The sequence below is a fragment of the Equus asinus genome, chromosome 12, assembly GCF_041296235.1.
Source record: "Equus asinus isolate D_3611 breed Donkey chromosome 12, EquAss-T2T_v2, whole genome shotgun sequence".
NCBI classification, from domain to species: Eukaryota; Metazoa; Chordata; class Mammalia; order Perissodactyla; family Equidae; genus Equus; species Equus asinus.
Genome location: NC_091801.1, coordinates 36,023,423 through 36,047,672, shown reverse-complemented (window position 1 = coordinate 36,047,672; position 24,250 = coordinate 36,023,423). Strand labels below are relative to the sequence as shown.

The following is a 24,250-nucleotide window of genomic DNA, read 5'->3' as shown; positions in this document are numbered from 1 at the left end:
CCATCATTTCATTGATTTGTAAATCAAGGAGAATTTTCTGGGTAGGCCCAAATTACTATTTTTTAAAATTTCTACTGAACTCACGTTAATATTTGTGTTGAAATGTAATGTTCTGACTTAAGTTCCATTTTTTAAAATTACAAATTAAAAAGAGAAAGTGTGAAAGAGAATGATTTTCAGAGATTAATAAATGTCCTGGGGTACAGGCCTAGGAGAAATAAGTCATGGAAAGTGCTTACTCCTTAGGTTTACTTTTGAAGTGCTACTGTCAACCATGATAATCATGTGTTACTGTTGTTGTTTTTTTAAATAAAATGAGCTGTTGACCTGTTGTCATGTGCTCTTTTAGGTTAAGTTGTTTTATTCATTCTAAGTGAGGTAGTGGTTTCTACTGAGCCATCTTTTTTCTCTTGTCCATCAGGGAAGTTTAAAAAATAGGATTAGGGACAGATGTGGAGAAAGTCGGTCAAAAGGGAGTTCAGTGGAAGAAAATAAAATAGATAATTCTGACAATTCTCTAGAAGTTAAAACAGCATGAGAAAAGCTCTACTGAAAACAATTTCCTTATTTTACTTTATGTAGATCCTTGGTTGTCCATATAAACTTCTGAAATAAAGACTATATCTATTCAAAGCAATTAAACTTTGTTACCTAGAATAACAATAAAAATATAAATTGTCCCATTTTTATATATTTCCAAATTGTTTCGATTTAATTATTTTTCCTTATTTATATATTTTTGAAGTCTAAATATCTATCTAGGTTGACTTATGTTTTCCTTCTTTTTTATATCTGTCCAGCAAAAAGAGAATATCTTCCTGTTCGTCTCCACCCCGGCCTCTTCATGACAGTTTATTTTTAGATGCTGTCCTCATTTTTAGTTGAGTTTTAATCATCTGTTTTGGTCTGAACAGCTCGTCTTTCAATTAGACTTAATTTAATCAAGGAGATGAAGCCTTTTGTGTTAATAAAGGGCATTTAAATAGACCGTTTTAATAGATAAGACCAGGTAGATTTGTAGCCAAAACTGGTAGACAGTTCTCAAAGCATGTGATTCTCTTATTTTGCTTTGTCTAGTTTAGAAGTTTTATTCCTTTATTTTTTTTTCTTTTTGGTTTTAGTAAAATAGATCGAGTTAATAGCTATTAAGAAAACAATTTTTTCTTTAAGCAGGGTTTTTAAGGAAATAGCTCTAGTCATTTTACATTCTCAGATTATTAGAAATTTCTTGTTCAGTTTCTTTTAGGATAGTTGTCATTAAATCAGTGAGTTGTGGATGATGAAGGATGGAATTTGTATAGATTTGGGGGCTTTTATAAGTATTATTAGGAACCTAACATAATAGAAAAGTTTTTTCAGTTTGACTTAATTCAAATTTATGCATCACCTGAATGCTTAAGATTCATATTAAGGGCTGGCCCTGTGGCCGAGTGGTTAAGTTTGCATGCTCCACTTAGGTGGCCCAGGGTTTCACAGTTTGGATCCTGGGTGTGGATGTGGCACTGCTCATCAGGCCATGCTGAGGTGGCCTCCCACATAGCACAGCCAGAAGGACCTACAACTAGAATATACAACTATGTACTAGGGGCTTTGGGAAGAAGAAGAGAAAAAAAAAGAAGAAGATGATTGGCAACAGATGTTAGCTCAGGTGCCACTCTTAAAAAAACATAAAAAAAGATTCATATTACTGCTGGTCCAGTGTTCCCATGAAGTTTCTGTCAATCCCAGGAAATCTATCATCTTAAATGGTCTTAAGATAAGATCCTGTCTAAGAAAAAGCTTATTTCAAAGTCTCTTACTGATTTTTAGGGGCTTTAAGTTTGTTGGGCATGCTTTGAGATATTTGTTGAGCAATGCTGAATCCAGCTATTGGGTAAATTAAATGTTTTAAACTTTGATTGTAAGAACCAGTTGCAGGAAGTTACATGGGCATTCTATAGGAAAAAGATTATCTGTTACTGGCTTTAAAGATGCATGAAGCCATGTGAAAAATAACACAGGCTGAGAGCAGCACCCAGCTGACTGCCAGCAAGAAAGCAGGGAACTCAGTCCAGCAGCCACAAGAAACTGCACCCTGCCACAATCACATGAGGTTGAAAGAGGACCCTGAGCTCTAGATGAGAAGGCAGCCAATCAGCACCTTGATTCTAGCCTTAGGAGACCCTGAGTAGAGATGCCAGTATGCCATGCCTGGACTTTTGTTTGCCTGGATAAAGTTTGCACAGCAGAATTGTGCACTAATAAATGGGTGTTGTTTTAAGTCACTAAGTTTGTGGTAATTTGTTATGAAGCAATAGAAAACTGATGTAGGGGAACATCACCCGGTTTAGGCATAGCCCAGTGCCAGTGAGCAGTCTTACACTTGGCTTTTCTATTCATAACTCCTGGTGGTGTACTGAGGTCATAGTGGATATCAGTAAATACTAAATTGAATTTTAAAATTTATTTCTACTTCTAATTTAGATTCTTTGAATTTTGTTTTTATTGTATCATATTAGGGTATGTTGAGTGATGAGGAAAGAAATTTTGGTATTTTTCTTTGTTTCGTTTTTTTGTTTTGTTATTTTTTTAATCTATAGCTTTTTTACCTAGAAAAGAAATTGAGAAAAAACATTTTTATTGAAGCTCAGTTTTTCTGGAATAGGCTTGGCAAACTATAGCTTGCAGGCCAGATCAAGCCCCTTACTTGTCTTTGCAAATAAAGTTTTATTGGAACCCATACTGGTTTATGTGTTATCTGTGGTTGCTTTCATGCTACAATGGGCAGAGTTGAGTATTTGTGAAAGACACTGTATTGCCCACAAAGCCTAAAATACTTACTGTATGGTCCATTACAGAATAATTTGCCAACCCCTATTCTAGATGGTGATTTGCTTTAAAACCATATTCATCTAACCCTAAATGGCTTTCACAGAGGAGCTTGATATTTCTCTAAGTCTTTAATATACGTTATTGAAAGAAATATATCCAGCCAAACCTGATTACTAGGATTGTGTGGACTGGTTTATACCTCTTATCCTACTCAAATGATGAAAAATATGTTAAAATTAATAAAATCCTGTAAACTCGGGGCTGGCCCTGTGGCCGAGTGGTTAAGTTCGCACGCTCCGCTGCAGGCGGCCCAGTGTTTCGTTGGTTTGAATCCTGGGCGCAGACATGGCACTGCTCATCAAGCCACGCTGAGGCAGCGTCCCACATGCCACAACTAGAAGTACCCACAACGAAGAATATACAACTATGTACCGGGGGGCTTTGGGGAGAAAAAGGAAAAAATAAAATCTTAAAAAAAAAGAAAAAATCCTGTAAACTCCATGCGTCTGGGGTCCCTAAGATCATCCCCAAGTTTAGTGATTTGCTAGAAGGAATCATAGGACTCAGAAAGCATTATACTCAAAGCTATGGTTTATTACAGCAAAAGACACAAAGCAAAGTCAGCAAAGGGAAAAGGTGCATCAAGAGCAATCTGAAGAAAACCAGGATAAGCTTCCAAGAGCCCTCTTGTAGAGGAATTGCACAGGACACTTGTAATTCCTCTAGCAATGAGTTGTAGCAACATGTGCAAAGTGTTATCTACCAGGGAAGCTCACTTGGTTTCTACTGAGGTTTGAGGATGTAGGTGACAGTGATAACAGTGCTTGCGTGACTGACTGCAGTGACTGAAACTCCAATCTCCTAGAAGGAAAGTAGAGGTTCACCATAATTTACATTGTTTAAACAGACTGTCTAGATAAAATAGTACAGTGTGGCCAAGGTACTGAGTGTACAAAACGTTTGTATCAGTTAGACTATTCCAAGAGATCAATTCCCAAGTGCCGGTCAAGGGCCAGTCAGGAAAACAAGCCTCCTGAGAATGCACGTGGTTGGATCAGTTCAACCTACTGAGTTCACACTTTTCCTGAATATCCTATAATAAGTGTTCAGAAACACAAAATGTGTGTTCAAAAACAAAAAAAATGTTTGCTAGTTATTAATATTCTGCTAGTTATATATGTATATAAATATGTATATTTATAGTTTTACATACATATATTCTGTTAGTTATATTTCAAATATATTCTTTTAGTGACTTATTTTTAGTCAGCATTATTTTATTTTCAAGTAAGAAATAGCTACATGACTTTATAAATCAAGCCCAGGATAACTTTATAGTATCATGGATCTTTAAATTTTCGCCAAGATGAACATTGTTTTGTTTGAATTCACAGTTTAAACCAAGTAGGTTCTTAAGAGTGAGGTTTCCAGGACTCCCTTTGCTGTTTCTAGTTTTTATAGAGACTGAAGCAGACTGGCACTTTTTTTCATAGTTCATATTCTTGCATCAATGTCGAAGAGGAATACTCATTTTCAGAAATGACTTATCTCCATAACGTTGTCAATAAAATTCCCAACAATATATTAAACATTATCTTCTAGTTATTGAAATAATGCTGAAATAACCATTATGATTTTAAATTCCTTCATATTTTAAATTCCTTAATATTAAAGTCCTTGGTATATCACCTTTATTGAACCTCATGGGTATGGAAAAATACATGGGACAAATTTCTTTAGAGATAATTCATTTTGCCTTTCCACATCTTTGTAGCTGTTGAAGTTAAATATATATATGTGTGTGTGTGTGTGTATGTATATGTATATATGTGTGTGTTGGTGTATAAAACAATTTTCCACTGTTCTTTTGGCTGGCATTATTTTCTAGACAGAGCCTGGTATGGTGTGTGTAGATAGTAGGGATTCCTGTGAGTATTCCCTTAACTTGTTGTGTGACTCTGGACGACTACATGTTAACCATTGAATCTTCCTCTGTTTTAGTTTAACCTAATTTGCCTTCTTTTACCTCAGAAGAATCTTGTGATTGATTATTTTGAAGAAGCATCTTTGTGTGTATACAAAGATGCTGCCTACCAGAAATTTGATTAGGGTCTTTTCACTTAACCTTAGATCTGGAAGGAGGCCTTGGGCCTCTGAAATAATTGCTTTTAGATTTGCCTTACAAGTGAGTGTTTCAGGCTGTTAGTGACTTATTCAGGGGTGAACAAGTAGCCAGATATAAATTTCTAAAGAGCAGAATCTATATTTTATCAATCTTTGTAGTCCTCCTGATATCCAACATTGAGCCTTGCTGTTTCCTGGTTTCTAAACTCAAGGCAAATAAGGAGTCTGTGACTTTGAACGTCAATCAGAAAGGTTGTTAGGAGCAGACTTGAGCACTGTAGGATTGGGGCCGGCCAACAACCTTGTAGATGGAGGGAAAGAAAACCCATTTGGCATTTGCAGAACTGCATTACCTCAAAGTCCAAAATAATAGTTATCCACTAGAATAATTGTGAGTTGTAAAGACAATATTAAACTGTATTCAGCATATGATATTTAAGAAGATAGAAGTAGAAGAAATTATGGAAAACTTCACTTCTGAATTATTTCCATTAAAATATGTACAGTTCTTAGAAGTTTCAGTTCTGTGAGATGCTCAGTGAAAAACTGGTCAAGTTGTGGTCAAATAAGTTTAGGAAACACTATGTGTTACAACCTCCTCTTAGAAGTCACAGTGTACATGGGCATATTAAGGCTCCTGAGAAGTCTTACTATTTAGTTTTATTCAACCTAGTTTATTCAAGCTGATTTGACTATGGAGCTCTTTCTCTGATTACCTATTAATATCTGATGGAACTCATGTTTGGAGGGGCACCTCCTAGGTCTGCTGTGCAGGGCTGTATATTTGCTTTTCACCATTTTTGCTTTTGTTTACTACCTTTATTCTCTTAGGGTATTTGCCTGGCTTGTTTTCTTTGAAGCCTTACTATCTTCTCCAGGCTCCTCTCTCAATTTCTTTCTTTTTCCTTTCCGCAGTACCCTATTGTGTAGGATTTTAATTCTTTGCCTTGAATAAAAACAAAGCCTGGCTCATAACCAAAAACAACCCGTGTCTTGCCTCTGGTTTTATTTGCATAAATGAAAAGATTAATTTTTAGAATGAATTTAATTAGAATTAACTTTTAGAATGCTTTCATTTTTGCTTCTCTGTTAATTTTGAGGCTAAAATTTTAAGTGTAGGTTTGAGTTGGATGACCCTTCAACCTCTAGCAGACCAGGAACAAGGTGTGCTGCTTTTGCCAGAAGGCAGTATTACAGGAAGGCTCAGGGCTGTGTCTTCTCTGAACATGTTTTTTGTTTGTTTGTTTGTTTTGAGGAAGGTTGGCCCTGAGCTAACATCCATGCCCATCTTCCTCTTCTTATACGTAGGATGCCTGCCACAGCTCAGCTTGATAGCCGATGTGTAGGTCTGCACCTAGGATCCGAACCGGCAAACCCTGGACCGCTGAAGTAGAGCATGTGAACTTAACCACTGTACCACTGGGCTGGCCCTTGTCTGAGCATGTTTTGAAACAGAGAGGATGGCCAGACAGGTTGTATCACAGACTGTAACCATATTCCACAGTTATACACTGTCTTCCTTGGAGAAAGGGGTGCTTTTCTTTCTTGTCCTCTGTAATTACTGTACCCAGGCTGCACAGACCTGGTTCTGGGCAGGTTGCCACTATATTTGCTGTGGAGTCCTCCTGGCCTTGGGCATGCTCTGCCATTTTCTACACTCACCTACTGCTTAGTGAACTTTGACTGACCCTTCAGGTTCCTTCTTGAGCATTGTAAGTTCTCTTTCCCTCCCTTTCTCTTGAGATGTGCTTTGCCCTGCTATTTCTCATTTTCTCATTAGGCTCCTCAGAGCAGGCACTTTGGATCTTCAGATGAGGTAGAATGGTGCTTTTGTGAACCCACGTCAATAGAAATTGAGTTCTGTCTTTCTCATCAGGCTGGAATTTGAGGTTGGAAACATTTTTGGTTTGGGGAAGGCAAGCCAAGTGGTTTACAGAGGTGTAACCATGGGCGTAGCTTGTTAAACCTGTTTACCTCAGAAAAGATGGTTTTTTTTTTCTCCATTGTGTGAGAAAATCTATAGCTTTTGTTTTCCCTCTCACTAGGGTCTGATTTTCATGGATAAAGTTTCAGTCACAAAAAGCAGACCAAGTAAACAGTGAAAGTATATCTCCTATCAGTAGTTTAAGACTCTCTATTGTTTAGAATTTTGTTGTTCTTATTGATTTTTAATCCCAATAGAAAATGAAATTCTGTTAGCAACTTTTTGATGGTTTTTCTGTTATTTTTCACCTAACCAGTGAAGTTCTTGATAAGTAGCCAGAGAACAGCCCACTTTAATTAAGGTGTGGTATGTGTTAAGATTGCACTAGAATTTAAAGACCACATGGATAAAGATTTTGGTGTTGTCCCCTCCCCACTATATCCGTTGTACTTGGATGACTCTTGATACACAGGAGGCACTCAATTAATTTGTTAAATGAATGAATTCCATTTTAGAATTGGGAGTGGAAATGAAGGCATTTAACTAAGTTTGTTCATCAACCACTGATACTCTTTCATTCCCCTCAGTTTTTAAGAGCTGTCTTGGCTTTGGTGTTTTTACTTGCCACAGCTGCTGTGGCATATATTGTGTAGCATTTTTGCTGTTGCCCCCACCTTCCAATCTCCTTAACATCTAGCGGTTATTATTGAATTTAAAAGCTTCTAAGCAGGCAGGGCTTTATAGTTCTCTTGTTCTTTCCTTAAAATGCCACTGACTGTTCTCATTTGTAATGTGACTTTAAGAAAGGGAGACTGAACCCAGGATAAACCTGGTGAACTTAGCATAGCCTGGCTCTCGGTGATCTCATAAGATCCTTCAAGGGCAGGTCTGGGCCTGGTCAGTAATTGGGTGGGAAGCTTCAGAGAGCAGAAAGGAGCACACTGCAGGATGTGGCATGGGGAGCACACCTGGCACTGTGAGTCAGGGTGCAGCCAGCACCTGCTCCTACAGCATCAGGCACACAAAGTGTCTTCATTGAACAACGACCCCCTTGCCACCATGGATGCTTTTTTGCCTGGGCTGAGACCAAGGGCTTGCGACTTTTGTTTTTGCTTGAAGTATTTGTCAAGTGAGCTGTTTTCTGTCTCATAACTGGTTATCTTAAGGAATGATTTTAGCTTAGTTACTATCTTCTTTTTCTTTGTTTTACCTGTTAGATAAGTATTACCTACAAAGGTGTCGTTTGAAAATAAAGAGTTGATCATTTATTACTGATATTCCACTGCTGCTCTTGGTGTGACCTTTCCAAAAATTTTACAATTGAAAGCCTTAATTTCTGAAGGTTAGAGAGCAGTGTTTCGTCTGGCTCATTTGTTTCATTTGTCCTTGAGGTAGCTTTACAATAGAGGCACTGCTTTAATCTTGCAATTAGACGCTCACTTCTTTTTGACTTTTTTAGTAGACATAGTTTTTATCTAAAAGGACCTTTCATACATGGATTTAGATTAAGATTTGGTTTGTAGAAATTGCGACACATCAGTTCAGGAGTCGTTCTTTAATTATTCAGGGAGATCACTTACAAGAACCTTTCCTGAACATTTCATAAAGAAATTTGTAAATAGAATCACAGGAAGTCACATTAGCTTAAAGAGTATCAGATGAATTGCATAGAGCATTATACCAATTAATTTTTAAATTTAAAATTTATGATAGTTATTTAAAATTTTGTTTCTTAAAGAAACAGATGGTGATATTGTTGAATATTCACCTATTTAAGAAATTTTAGTATTTTTTGTTACTCCTTTTGGTAATCAGCTCATGTAAGTATATGTGTGTGCTTCTCGTTTTATCCTTGGCCTCCCCATTGCCCAGATGTTACATGCATTACCAAATAACTGGCACATTTTAAGTGGAGAAGCAATGGGATCTTTTACTTATCATCTTTGGTGTACAGTACTGTAGAATATCAAAATAAAGATTCCCTGAAAGAAATTGGAAGTCATGAAGTCATTGTGATTCCTGTCATATGACCTGCGGGACCTGCAGGAGGTTGTCTACAATGAGGCTGAAGTCATATAAATATACCTCAATGTTCAAGGAGCCCAGGAGTTAGAGTTCTGAGGCTGCTGTGTCCTTACTCTGTCCACTGTGAAGGCATCTTACAGATTACTGTCTTGGGTGGTTTCTGCTCCAGTGGCCTCTTTTCGAAGCAGCTGCATTTCCAGCCTCCTGCCAGGTGACTCTATGTCTTTACGTTAGCCCTGTGACCATTTAAAACTTTGTGTTTCAAATAGTATCTACTTTCCCTTTTCTTTGTTTCTGAATGTGTTCTCTATTTCAATTATTAGCACCACTACCCAGACTGTCATGAAATTTGGCCTCTCTTAGTACATCACTTGAACCAACTAACTCTTTCTCTGAGATATTTTCTTTAGTATAATTTGGTTACCAAATAGTTTTAGAATAATAATTATTAAAGTGGTAGGCTGAAAATGAATTAACACTTGCCAGTGTACTAAATTGCTTTTAGTATATTAAAATGCTACGAAAACTTAATTTGCTAGAGCATTTCATCAGTAGGGTTGGGATTAGAAACAAGTCTGAATGCATGGACTTTACCACTGACCCAGAACAGTCTTTACTGGGACCAAATAGCCACTTTGAAAGGATATGAGTGAATTTCCCCAAATTCATTGTTATTCCAAGAAATAAATTTAGAGCATATTCCCCACTGATGATGGGTGTGTTGATTTATCTTTATGTAAGAGAACATGTGTGCTTTCTCTGTGCAAACAATCTGTAGGATTATATTGTTCTTATTATTGTCTCCTACTTCCCAATGTGAATTCTAAAATTTCGTTTGTCTGGACTTGTCTATGTATCTTGAATATCCATTGTCCTTTTCTTCCTTATTTGGTTTCTTCTCTCTTTTCTCATCTTCATCTGTTAAGAATTTTCCAATCCTTTGAGACCTAATATAGGTATAATCTCTTCCAGTATGTCTGCTGGTTTCAGATCAGCCAAATGTTACCCATTTGGAACATTTAGTGTGAGCCATGCTTATAATATCCCCTTTTTTTATTTCAAGCTTTCTGTGAAACTGTCTCTCGTTAAATTTTGAATCTTGCATAACACCTTACACATAGTGTGTACTAAATAAATATATGTTTAATGACATATTTTCTCCATTTAGAGATATTTAGCAGATAGTTAAGCTTGTTTATAAGTAACAGAAAACAAATCTAGCTAGTTTAAGAAGAAGAAATTTATTGGAATCATGCTAGTGTATCCTGAGGAATCTAAGATAAAGCTAAAGGGTAAACTGGGCCTCAGGGCAGTTCTGGGAACCTCACCAGCAGAAACTCATGGATCTTTCATTTAGAGATTCATCATAAGTGTGTCTTAGCTTCTACTTCCCAAACTCCCTATCTCTCAATTCAAAATCTGGAGAAAAAAAGAATCTGATTGACTCAGCTTTGGTCACTTGTCTACCTGAGGCAAATCATAGTAGCCACATGGCTGGTTAGACATGGGAGGTCAGCCCTGTGGCTCCTTGGAGGTTGAAGGCTATCCCCTCCATGGATAGGCAGTTGGTTCTGTAAAAAGAGGAGTCAGAAATAAATTATGATAGATGTCTATTACAGCAGTATCGCTAACTTTTGGAAACTGATTCAATGTTGAACACTGTATGGTTCTGATAAATTGCAGGTAACTTTAGCCACAGACAGATTAGAATGTTGTCATTGCCTTTGGTGACTGATTTCACAGGAACCACTCCTTACTCATATCTTAATCTTGTCATTTGTGCTATTTAATCACTAATTCAGGAGACTCCTAGTTCTGAAGTTCATTACATCAGAGGAAAAAAGAATCATAATATTAACAATTGTATTTTAGGCATTAGCAAATTATGATCATCGCTACATGTCACTCTTTGGCTCTGTAAATTTGACCACTGCAGTAATTTTTCTGCTGTAAAAGATCCTAATTTAGCTTTCTGTCTTATTTCTGTAACTAGGCTGTATACATGAAGGAAGTACAGTTATGAACCGCTTAACAATGTTTTGGTCAACAATGGACTACATATATGACAGTGGTCCCATAAGATTATTACCATATAGCCTAGGTGTGTAGTAGGCTATACCGTCTAGGTTTGTGTAAGTGTGCTCTACGATGTTTGCACAACAATGAAATCACCTAACAATGCATTTCTCAGAATGTATCCCCGTCATTGACACATGACTGTAATCTTATATGAAAGTTTTAAGAGGGCACCAGTTGGTTGGCTTTCCAAAAGAAGCAGGAGGAAATATTGAAAGATATAAGCGTTTTAAAGAAAAAAAAGTCTTTATTTTGGTACTTGAAATCCAGCATTTAAATAAACTTATCCATGTCTTTTTTTTTTTTTTGAAGATTGACACCTGAGCTAACAATTGTTGCCAATCTTTTTTTTCTTTTTTTTTCCCTGCTTCATCTCCCCAAATCCCCCCGGTACATAGTTGTATATCCTAGTTGCAGGTCCTTCTAGTTGTGGCATGTGGGACGCCGCCTCAATGTGGTCTGATGAGCGGTGCCATGTCCGCACCCAGGATCCGAACTGGCGAAAACCTGGGCTCCCGCAGCAGAGCACACAAACTTAACCACTTGGCCACAGGGCCGGCCCCAAAGTTATCCATTTCTTAGATGATTTGGTAAAGAATAAAAATTTTCAAGGAACAAAAATTTTGCCCAAGTACATTGAGTCACTGTATAGCACTGGCCAACCTACCAAGAATAATAATGGTTAAAAAATCTTTGGTTGAGAAAATTTTGTTAAGGTACTGGACCAGCTTTCAATTTTATGTACTGGTTCTTCCTTTTTCACTTTTAAATTGTAATAACAGTTTTCTAATCACCTCTCTGTGCAATATATAGATGCAAGGGATTAAAAAGTAGTTGTCTCTCCTACTAGAAACGTGAGTAAAGTATATGAACTTGTAGTTCACTGGGAAAAAAATATGAAGAACCAATAAACAAGTGCAAGGATGTTCAACCTTATGAATAATCATGGAAATGTAAATTTAAACAAGAGTGAAATACCATTTCATACCTGTCAGATAAAAATTAAAAAGTGTAAGTATGCTCCTGTGGACTCAGTAGTGCCCCCCCACTCATATTCATATGTCAAAGTTCTAATTCTTAATGTCATAATATCTGGAGCTGGGGCCATTGGGAGGTGATTAGGTCATGAGGGTGGGGCCCTCATGGTGGGTTAGTGCCCTTATAAGAAGAGACATGGAGGAGATCTCTCTCTTTCTTCTTTGTGAGGATACAGCAAAGAAAGTGGCCATCTGCAAACCAGGAAGAGAGAGAGCCCTCACCAGGAACTGAATTCACTGGCACCTTGATTTTGGACTTCCCAGGCTCAACAGAAATAAATATCTATTGTTTAAGCCACTCAGTCTATGCTATTTTTGTTGTGGCAGCCCAAGCAGACTGATATACAAATTGGTGCCAAGAAGTAGGTTACTGCTGTAACAAATACCTTGCAGTGTGGAAACAGCTTTGGAACTCAGTAATGGATAGAGGCTGGAAGAGTTTTGAGGTACATGGTAGCAAATGCTGAGATTGCCACGAAGGGACCGCTAAAGGTGATTTTGGTGAGAGTTCAGAAAGAAATATTTGGAAATATTTGCTTAAATAAAATATATGATTACAATTAATTTTGCCTGTTTCTTTTTATTTTCTTAATGTGGCTACTAAAAAATTTAAAATTACATATTTTTCTTGTATTGGGGAGCACTGAAATAGAGCTGCATGTATGAACATGGGTAAATATAAAAAACATAATATTGATGAAAAAAGGTCATTCAGAACTGTGTTCAGAGGACACCATTGTATAGTTTTATATAAAGTTTAAAAGCTTGCAAAATAATACTATACAGTATATATGTGTGTATGTATGTGTGTGGGTGTATGATAAGAAGGAATAAAAACAGGTTGTTAATGAAGTGTCAAATTCAGGAGAGAGATACCTGTAGGAAGGAGGAAAATGGGAACAGGAAGAGAGATACAGGAGATTTCAACTGCATCATTTTTAAAAAGCTGTGAAGGAAAATTTGCATTGTTAATATTTGACAAAGGGTGATGGGTACATTTTTTTTTGTATTTTTCTATGTGCTTGAAATACTTCATAATAAATAGCTCTAATTCTTGGAATATTTCTAGAAAAATTTTTCCATTTTTGGATGATTAAACTGAGGAATGGGAGAGTCAGTGAAGTAACCATAGTCACAAAATAATTAAATACCTGAGCTGTGATTCAAAACCAAGTCTTTCTCTTTCCAAAACTCATAGCTCTTCTTTCTCATTAATCTGATTCTACAATATTAGGATAAAATGTAAATTTGAGCTTATGAACCTGCAGGCTTCTCTGAGCTATCTTTGATTCTTCCCTTTCTCCTCCTCCCTGTCCTAGGCACCTCTGTGCGTGCACACATACACGGTCATGTTCACGCACATATGTGTACATGCATACACCATCCTTTCTGAAAGAATATGAGTTCCTTACTCTCAGGCTTGGGCTAAAACTGCTGATGTCTCAAGCAGTAGTTCCTCTCTGTGTCCATATGAGGAGGAAACTTCCTCCATATTCATCAGAGATTATGGGCTTGAGGAGAGTTCTAAAACACAGTATGCTTCTAGTTATCTTTTCCTAAAAGTGTTTCTTATGTCTTTTGTTTTCTGTTAGAAATGCCTTCGTGCAGATTACATGATTTGTTGTTCTGGTAAAGGCATTGCTTGTCTTTTTAATTGGCTGCTGAAGACATTATTTGTTATGTTACTCATTGTACTTTATGTAGAGATCCTTTTAGAAATAAGGGGAAGAAAACTTTCTAGGAAATAAATACAAAATTTAAAAATATAAAATTTAAAACCAAAATGCACGCATTAACTGCTATAGGGGCTAAGAATAATAGATAACATTTACTAAATGCTTAATGTGTTAGGTCTTATTATGTCTCTAGTTTGAAGATGAGGAAACGAAGGCATAGGGAAATTAAGTAAATTGCCTAAGGTGACCTGCTAGTGAGGGGTCAGGGTCAAACACTGCCTTTACTGGTTAAAGACTTTTAGGCTATGGCTCCCCTAAGTGATCTTTCTTTTGCATTCCTATATCTGCTCTATGCACAATGCATCTGGAATTATCCATAAATTGCTTTTATTTTTAGTTTAGTTTTTACCTTTTTCAGTTTTGAAATTGAAAGTATGCAAGAGCAAGGATAGACTTAAGAATTTCTTTGTGTTAAGTATAGAAGCTTAGATAGCATGCGGGTAATAGGCATTCAATATATTCTTCTGTATTAGCCAGTTCTCATTAAAGAAGTGACTGCCTAAACCAAAACTGCCTAAAATTGATTGTTATGGATTGATGCCAAGAAATTTCAAAGTACTACCTAAGTTTCCATTAAATTTTACCAATCTTACTGCTATTAAATTCTTCACTGAGGAAATTCTCTTGAATTTCATGGTTATGGTTGGAGGACATGCTAGAGTTTGGAATATACTTATGTTTTCATGATTTTAACTTCAACTTTGTCATACCAGTTGTGCATAGTTGAGCAAATATGTCTTTTTATGCCGTTTATCTTTGAAAGAAAATAAAATATGCATATCCAAGCTTCCTGAAAGAATTGTCAGGTATCCTATTTTCACTTCACCTTCCATTTATTCCTTTTTTATTTTGACTTTTTTTAGAGCAGTTTTAGGTTAAGAACAAAACTGAGAGGAAGCTATAGAGATTTGCCATATACCCCTGCCCCCACACGTGCATAGCCTCCCCTATCATCAACATCACTCACCAGAATGGTACATTTTTTACTGAGGCTAAGCTTACATTTTACATATCATAATTACCCAAAGTCCATAGTATACCTTCGGGTTCACTCTTGGTGTTGTACATTTTATAGGTTTGGACAAATGTATAATGACATGTACCCAACATTATAATATCATACATAGTATTTTCACTGCCCTAAAAATCCTCTGTGCTCCCCTTGTTTATCCTTTCCTTCCTGCAACCCCTGTCACCACTGATCCTTTTATTGTCTCCATTGTTTTGACTTTTCCAGAATGTCCTATAGTTGGAATCATTCAGTATATAGCCTTTTGAATTGGCTTCTTTCACTTAGTAATATGCATTTAAGGCCCTCTGTGTCTTTTCATGGCTTGATAGCTCACTTCTTTTTAGTGCTGAGTAGTATTACATTGTCTGGATGAACCACAGTTTATTTATCCATTCAGCTGCTGAAAACCAACATGGTTGCTTCAAAGTTTTGGCAATTATGAATAAAGCTGCTATAAACATTCATGTGCAGGTGTTTATGTAGACATAAGTTTTCACCTCCTTTAGGTAAATACCAGGGAGTGTGATTGTTGGATTGTATGGTAGGAGTATGTTTAGTTTTGTAAGAAACTGCCAAACTGTCTTCCAAAATTGCTGTACCGTTTTGCACCGTTTATTCTTCAAAGCACACAATTTCCAAGGTCCCATGGATTTCTTCTATCAGTGCAGTCTCTTTTTTCTCAAATCCAAAATGCTTTTCTGTCTCTTCTCTCCTGAAAATAAGCTTGAAATGTTGATGGTATTCCCAAGGTTCTAACCTGGACCTTCTCCTCTTACTTTTACATAATTTCTGCGGACAGGCTTATCCGACTCTCTTACCTTCATGCACTGTTTCTGTTCTTAGGATTTCTGAAGTTGTATCTCCATCCCACATCACTTTCATGAAAGTCCAGACCTATAGAGCCGCTGCCTATTGGTCAGTTTTACCTCAGCTATTCCATAAGCATCACAACATTAACATATCAAAACCAAATTTAGTATTAGCAACTACCATTTTCCAGAAATAAATGCACTTCTCTTTACTTGTTACCCAAACTGGATGCCTCGGGTCTTCTTTGACTCTGCATTCACTTTCATTTCTAACATCTGAGAGTCCTGAAACTTGGTTTTATTTCTGAAAACTGAAACTTGGTCACCATCACCATGGCTGGTAAGTGACTTTCTCCTTTCTTTGGAATTTTCCTTCTCTAGATTCTCTGTTATATTTATTTCCTCAAGATCCTCCGTTATATGTCTTTCCTCATTTTCTTTGAAGTCCACCTTTCTCTGTTCCCACTACCACTCACATCCTCTTTATGTGTTTCTTTGATATGGAAAAGCCTTCTATCTGGCTTCTTTCCCTACCTGCAGGCTTGAGTACCTTCTTCTCCCACGTAAGAGTCTGTTTTTCAGAATGTTGTTAGGATGATCATTCCATATTAATATCTGGTTTTGTTAGCTCCTTTGAAACTGCCAATGGCTCTCCCACTGCCTCAGAATAAAGCCAGATGCCCTTCTACAGCCTTCTCTTTTGCTGTTTGTAAATTTTCGTACACGTGCTCTATTCTCTCTGGCCTCTTAATCATGGTCCTCCTGTTCCTTTTCCTAGAAATGTACTTTCTCCTCTCTCTGCCTAATTAACTTTCACTTAGCATTCAGCTTTAGCTGGCAGATCTTGATTCAGCTGGCAGCTCTTTCTGTCTTCCCTTCTCCCTGTACCTCACTTGACTTTGTTCCTCTTACATGTTGACTGTGGAGCCTGAACAATACTTCAGTTACAATACTTCTACACGTTTTATAACTATTTTGTTCTGATGTCCCCATCCCCACAAAGAGCTGTGTCCCCTTCACTTCTACATGTGAGTCCCCAGCATAGGCCCCATGTGGTTGGTTATTTGTTGACATTTTTCTAGGACAGTGGTTCTCAACTGGAGGTAACTTTGTCCCCCAGGGAACATTTGGCAATATCTGGAGACATTTTTGATAGTCATGACTGGTGGGGTGATGCTATTGTCATCTAGTGGGTAGAGGCCAGGGATACTGCTCAACAGCCCTAGAGTGCACAGGACAGGCCCCACCACATTACCTACCCAAAATGGCAACAGTGCTGAAGTTGAGAAACCCTGCTCTAGGGTGAAGTCCAAAACTTTAGGGTGGTAAAAGAAAAGACACTTCCTAACAAAAAGATGAAATTAAATTTGGAGTTATCAAATAATGTGTAAAAGTTTTCAGTGCCAAGGACCTTAATTTTCAGTCTAAACTGCTGTGGTTCTTTTTGTGGCCTATTGCTAATATTTATTCAAAATCTGTTTTGTGGGGAAAACATGTGAACCCAGTGCTTATTAATGGGTTAGCAGCTGCCTGCAGTAATTTAGGCATGCAACTGAGATTGTGAAAAGGATAGTGGAACTAAGCTCTTCGTTTGAGAATTTTTTTCATTTACTTTTTCTTATTTCAAATAGGCCTAGTAACAGGTGACTACCCAAGCAGTTTTTTAGAGGAAATGTGGGGATGGGTGATGCCCTTTTTAAGCTCTTAAAAAGCATTTACTATAAAGTCCTCAGAAAAGGCCAAATGTGATAAATCTTTCTGTGTAAATTATATAATATATATTATAAAAAATAATATAAATATAATTAATATAAAAAATAAATGTGTAAATTAACAAGTGATGAAAACTCTAGTGCTACCCTCCACACACACACACACACACACCAGGGCACATGTACCACCTGTACCCACAAACGATAACCTTTGTACACTTGTATTCTCTTCACTCTCTTTAGCCGATTGCCAGCTCAGTGCCAGGGACATAGTCCGTGTTGATCCATCAAAACAGATGGCGTTTCTCATGAAGGACCCAATAACTATACTATAGTTATATTATATTTTATGTAGTATATAAAATTTATAAATTGGGTACAGAAGATCCATTCAACTAAATATACAATTTACATTTAGTAAATGTAAAATTTAATATAAGTATTAAATTAGAAGAGGCTACTAATATACTGGAAAATTAGAATTTTGAAGACTATTATAATATTAGAACAACATGGGACTGACCTGCAAAACCAAGTAATGGGGAAATGCAACACCTGCCATACTTATAGTTTGAGTGCATCTCCAGGAGGAGAGAAAACATCAGAGGAGAGTTTTCGTTCTTCTCTCCAGGATTGGCTATGTGGTATGAATTCCTGGTCCTTTTCTAATCCAATTTTCAAAAAAATCTTATTTTGGTAGTTCAAAAATTTGAGTAGGAGAAAGAACATTTTAGGAAAAAATAGTTCCTGTTGATATTAGCAATTTCAAACTAGTCTCTGGAAAATATTATGTTAAAATTGTGTTGGAAAAGTCAAATTTTCATCTTTACCCTTAAAGACTCCTTTGGTAAATTAAGTGGTTTACATTTGAAGAGGCAAGTTTCTTTATATTTGGTTTATAACAAATAGTGAATATTTTTTACCTCAGATTAAATTTCAAAATTAAAAAAATACTTTTTTTTTCCCAATAGGTGTTAGATTTGTAATGACTATCATCAGCCATTCAGGCTGGTGTTACTCAGTTTTCAAGACTGCCTATAAGCGTGGCACATTTCTTTTAGTTTCCTGAAGGAAGATTGAAATATTTGTACTGCATTTGGTGAATTCTGTGAAATAATGTCTGGCTTACAATTGGTTTAATCTCTTCATGTCTTTGGGTATATGGCTTGATTACTTTGGATTTTGTGTCGAAATAAAGTTTAAGCTACAGATATTATATTTACAAAGTTAATTCAATGAATATAAGGGAATAGAATAATAGACATATCTAAATATGGACTGGAATAAATGTGGATTTGAAATTTAATTACATTTCTTTTAATATTTTTCAGGCAAGTTCTACAGATATTTTGGAGTATTCGTCAGATAGTGAAAAAGAAGATGACTTAGAGAATGTCTTGGTCATTGATTCAGAATCCTCTCGTGAATACCACATGGATTTTGGATCAGATGGAAGACAGGTTATGGAGAGACTGAAAAACCCAAGGGTGAAATCTACAGAGACCATTTTGTATACACCCCAGAAACAGGCAAAGTTCCCTAGGACTCCAGAAAAGTCAGCAAAGAAGAAAAAGCTTTTAAGGTTAAATTATGCCTTTTCAAATACTTTTGTTTTTTGGGTTTTTTTTTCAGTTTTTCACTTTTCTCTTTCTTTAAAACACCAAATACCTAAAATGTTAATTTAAAAATATGTACTTGTTTATTTGGGAAGGAAATTAACAGAATAGAGTTGTAATTCCAGTAAGCAATTATGAAAGTCTTAAGTTATGGAGATGATTTATGGAATTGTTCATCCAAGCTGAGCCTTCACTGTTTCAGTCATAACTAGCTTACTGCTTTCCTTACTGGAGATTGGTTTTATCAGATTTTATTGAGCATCATGTTCCGGGTGCTGTCTTAGACAATTAATACAAGTAACTGTTCCTGTTTCCGAGTAACTTATAGTCTAAAGAGGGAAATAGAGATAAATATAGACCATTAGATTGCTTTTATGAGTATGATTACAGAGATTGGCCAGGGAAACACTTGCAAATTCAAAGATGTATGAGAGAGCAAAGACTCAAGGACAAGAAACTGGCTGGTGGGTGTGTGAACAACTGCAAGGTCCAGGCTGTGGAGGGCCCAGCAAGACTTGTGAAGGGGTCTGGGGTGTGCCATGTAGGGGGATTTGTCCCAACTCTGTGTAATACATGGTTTCTTTGTGTTTTAAATGAGAACAAAGCAATGAAAAAAAAACCTGTGAAAGTGAGAAGGAGAACTTGTGGGAAGCACTGCCACAAAAGCAAATTTAGTAGAGAATTTCAAGGAAGAAGGAATTGCAGTAGAAAGAGTAAAAGTGGCAATGAAGAGCATAGGTTTTGGATCTGTTTATTGTATGTCTGTGTCAAGAGAGAACAAGTAAGATACACATGAAGGAAAACTCAATGGGAGCCTTAGTGGACTAATAGAGGAGGAAGCTAGGGGACCATAGCTCAAGGAGTACCCACAACAAGAGAAGTGGGGACAGTGCTATGACTCGTGTGCTGGGAGCTGGGATTCGAGGCAGGAAGTGGGGTGGAGAGCTTAGCTGCTAGTGGCTTGAAAGGGATCTAGTATCTAAAGATATTTCAGAGAAAAGATGAGACAGATTTAGAGAATAATGGAAGGACTTGGTGGAGACAGGGTGGTTAGGGATAATTGCTTTGTCATCTCCAGGAAAGTGGGGGAGGGAGGGTTGGGAGGAGAGGCCTGTCTTGAGCGCAGGAGTGGAGGGAAGAGTATAAGGATATAACGGAGTCTAGTGGGATGGACATGGCATGGTGAGGCAATTCATGCCTTTTCCCCATATATTTATATAAAATAAGACAGAAGGCCTTATGCCCAGAGTGAAGAAGTTGTAGCCTCAAAAGAGAATGGTGGTAGTCTGTAATAGTCTCTGGAGAGGACAGGAAAGGAAGCCAATTTAAAGAGATTCAATTGTCCTTGTTGTTGAAGTTGATGCCATGCAATTACAGAAGGTCATGTCCCCTCTGAGGGCCTGCTATGTGCTGAGGAGTGTTTGATGTCCTGAAGACACAGCAGTGAATAAAGGCTTGAGTAAAGCCCTGCCTGTGTTGGGGGGAAGGCTGACAAGGAGCCAAGTAAAATAGAAATAATATCAAAAGGAGATAAACTTTATGGAAGAAAAGCAGAAAAAAATGGGATAGAGGATGGCCCAGAGATGGGAGAGGGCATTTCAATTTTAAACAGGGATCAGGAAAGCCTCTGAGAAGGTGGCTTATTGAGCATTGGAAGTATGGAACTGGCATTTCCTGAGATGAAGCAGGAGAATGATGCAGGGATCTGATGGTTTTGTTTTGTTTTCCTTGGTGGAAAAATCATGAGGCTTTTTGCAGGGGGGAGCTGGAGTTGTTAGCCTTTTATTTTCTCTATGGTGAATTAACTGTACAAGTTCTTTGCACAGTTTATATACTGGTGTCTGAGTTTTTATTATTGTGTTGGTTCTATACTTTCAAACAGAAATTGTAGTTTTTTCCAGCAACTTTGCTGTTTGGCACTGAATTTGTTTATGTGTGTATGATGTATTTAGGGGGGAGGTGTGAAAGTTTATATTTTGTGTGTTCAGTTATGTCAGTCAGTGATACTGTATCAAGCCCCCCCCAATGCTTTTTAAAAGTAGAAAGTTGTTCTGCATCCTTAATAGTAATAATCTCCTTTTATATATATTGTGTTCTTTTTTTCTTTCAGTTTTATAAAAATATAATTGACATGCAGCATTGTCTAAGTTTAAGGTATACAGCATAATGACTTGACATATATATTGCAAAATAATTACCACCATAAGTTTACTTAACATCGTCACCTCATATAGATACAAAAAAAAGAAAAATAGTTTTTTTTCTTGTGATAAGAATTTTTAAGATCTCTCTTACCAAGTTTCGTGTATACCGTACAGCAATGTTAACAATAGTCATCACGTTGTACATTATGGCCTCAGTATTTATTTATCTTATAACTGGAATTTTGTACCTTTTGACCATCTTCATCCAGTTCCCACACTGCCCCACACCCACCTCTTTTAACTACAAATCTGATCTCTTTATCTATGAGTTTGGCTTTTTGGGGAGTTTTTTTGTTTGTTTTTTAGATTCCATATGTACATGATATTATACATATTTGTCTTTCTCTGTCTCACTTATTTCACTTAGCGTAATGCCCTCAAGGACTATCCAGTTGTCACATATGGCAAGATTTCCTTCTTTTTTATGGCTGAACAGTATTCCGTTCTATATATATATATACCACATCTTCTTTATCCATTCATCTGTTGATGGACACTGAAGTTTCCATGTCTTGGCTATTGTGAATAATGCTGCTGTGAACTTGGGGTTGCAGATATCTCTTTGACGTAGTTATTTTGTTTCCTTTGGATAAATACCCAGCGGTGGAATTGCTGGACCATTTTTAATTTTTTATATTTTTTGAGGAAACTCCGTACTGTTTTCCATAGTGGCTGTACCAATTTATAATTCCACCAGTAGTGCACAAGAGTTTCCTTTTCTCCACATCTTTCCAAGTATTTGTTCTCTCTTGCCTTTTCGATGATAATCATTCTAACAGACTTGAGGTGATATCTCATTATGGTTTTGATTTGCATTTCCCAGATGATTAGTGATATTAAGCATCTTTTCTTGTACCTGTTGGCCATTTGAATTATCTTCTTTAGAAAAATATCTATTCAGTTCCTTTGCCCATTTTTTAATTGGATTATTTGTTTTTTTGCTACTGAGTTGTGTGAGTTCTTTATGTATTTTGGATAGTAACCTCTTATCTGACATATGATTTGCAAATATTTTTTCCCATTCAAGAGTTTCCCTTTTTATTTCATTGTTGATTTTCTTTGCTTTGCAGAAGAGTTTGATGTAGCTCCACTTATTTTTTATTTTGTTACTTGTGCTTTAGGTGTCGTAGCCAAAAAATCATTGCCAAGACCCATGTCAAGAAATTTTTTCCTGTTTTCTTCAGGGAGTTTTATGGTTTCAGGTCTTAGATTTCAGTTTGAATCCATTTTTGTGACTTTCGTAAGATAGAAGTCTTAATTACGTTCTTTTATGTATGACTTTCCAATTTTTCCATCACCATTTATTGGAGACACTGTCGTTTCTCCATTGGATATTCTTGACTCCCTTGTCAAATATTAATTGAGCTTATATGTGGGGGTTGATTTCTCAGCTCTCTATATTGGTCTATATGTCTGTTTTTATGCCAGAACCATACTGTTTTGATTACTGTAGCTTTACAGTATAGCCTGAAATAAGGATGTGTGGTGCCTCCCACTTTGTTTTTCTTTCTCAGGATTGCTTTGGCTATTCAGGGTCTTTTGTGATTCCATACAAATTTTAGGATTTTTTTTTCTATTTCTGTGAAGAATGCTATTGAAATCTTGATACCAATTGCATTGAATTTGTAGATTACTTTGGGTAGTGTGGACATTTTAACATTAATATTGATGTTTCTTGCAGTCCATGAACACAAACTATCTTTCTATTTATTTGTGCTTGCTTCAATCTCTTTCATCACAATTTTGTATAGAGAAAATCCTAAAGACTCCAAAAAACACTGTTAGACCTAATCAACAAATGAAGTAAGGTACAGGATACAAAGTTAACATACTAAAATCAGTTATCAGATCCATATGTACACTAGCAGTGAATTATCTGGAAAAGAAATAAAAATGATGATCCCATATCCAGTAGCATCAAAAATAATAAAATACTTCAGAATAAATTTAACCAAGGAGGTGAAAGAGTTCTACAGTGAAAACTACAAGACAATGATTAAAGAAATCATGAGGTTTTTGACAGTGTTCAGTTAGACACTATGTATCTGAGTAGGAGTATGAGTCTGGACTTCACCTGATAGGGCTGGTGCTAGATGTGATTTTGTAGCCTGCAGTGTCCAGATGGTTTTTAAAGCATGAGCTGGGTCAGTTCGTAGGAAATCAATGCAGACTGAAAGGAGAATCTATCTAAGGCTGAGCCTTTGGCGTTCTACATGCTTGGGGCCCAGAGCAAGAGGCTGTTGAGGGAGGAATCAATTCAAGGGGAACATGGTGTCCTGGAAGGCAAGTGAAGAAGCATCTATAAGGAGGAGAAAAGGCGAGCAACTGTGATGGATGCTGCTGGGTTTGTGCTGTGGCGGGCGGGGAGTATGGGGGCTTCTTAGTGGAATGCTTGGGCAAAGCCAGACTACTGTGGGTTTAAGAAAGAATGGAAGGAGAGAAACTGAAGACAGCATGAATAGAAAATTCTTTAGTGGAGTTTTGCTTTAAGGGTGTAGAGGGTTGTTAATTGAAAGGAATGTGGGGATTGAGATTTCTTTTTTAAAGTTGGGAATTATAGCATATTTTGTATGTTGATGAGAAAGGTACTCAGCAGAGGAAAGAGAGGATAACGGTTGGAGTTGTGTCTGACTTGGCAAAAGGAGAGTACAAATGGAGAGATGTGCTGTGTCAGGAGCAAAGACAGTCCCTGAATGGATAAGTGAGAGGGCAGAGTCTATACAGATGCTGAGAGGAACCCGGTCGGGAGCATAGACAGTCCATTCTATAGATGGGTGGGAGGGTCTGTGCAGGTGCTGAGGTGAACCTGTTGAGGAGCACAGACAGTCCATCCAAGGACAGATAGGAAGGCAGAGTCTCCTCAGGTGGGGGTAGATATATGTGGCAGTGGGAACCCATGCAAGTTCTTTCTCATCACTTCTGTTTTCTCAGTGGAGTGGGAAGTGTCTTCATCAACAGAGAGTGAGGACAAGGAGGTGGCACTGGAGGAATGAGAAGAGAGAGTAGTCATTTAGTGGGAGAATGAATGGACTAGGGAAATACACTGGGGTTGTCTGGCAGGATAAGTTCCTGATGGGACTTGTCATCATGAATTGAGTTTGAGACTGATGAGTCAGCATGGATTGAACTGTGGAATTGCAAATGTGGCACAGGCAGAACGTCGG

General features: G+C 37.1%; 1 protein-coding gene across 22 annotated transcripts in view; it reads left to right on the top strand.

Moving 5' to 3' along the window:
• The window catches only part of SPIDR (scaffold protein involved in DNA repair), a 470,799-nt gene that overhangs the window by 128,950 nt on the left and 317,599 nt on the right, over window positions 1–24,250 (top strand). For all 22 annotated transcript variants that reach the window (XR_011493246.1, XR_011493245.1, XR_011493244.1 and 19 more), the window contains one exon: window positions 18,598–18,848. Coding sequence is in view for 18 of the 22 variants with exons in the window: in XM_070481312.1 (XP_070337413.1) it covers window positions 18,598–18,848 (251 nt within the window). In the remaining 4 variants the exon portion in view is untranslated. The remainder of the gene's footprint in view (window positions 1–18,597; window positions 18,849–24,250) is intronic.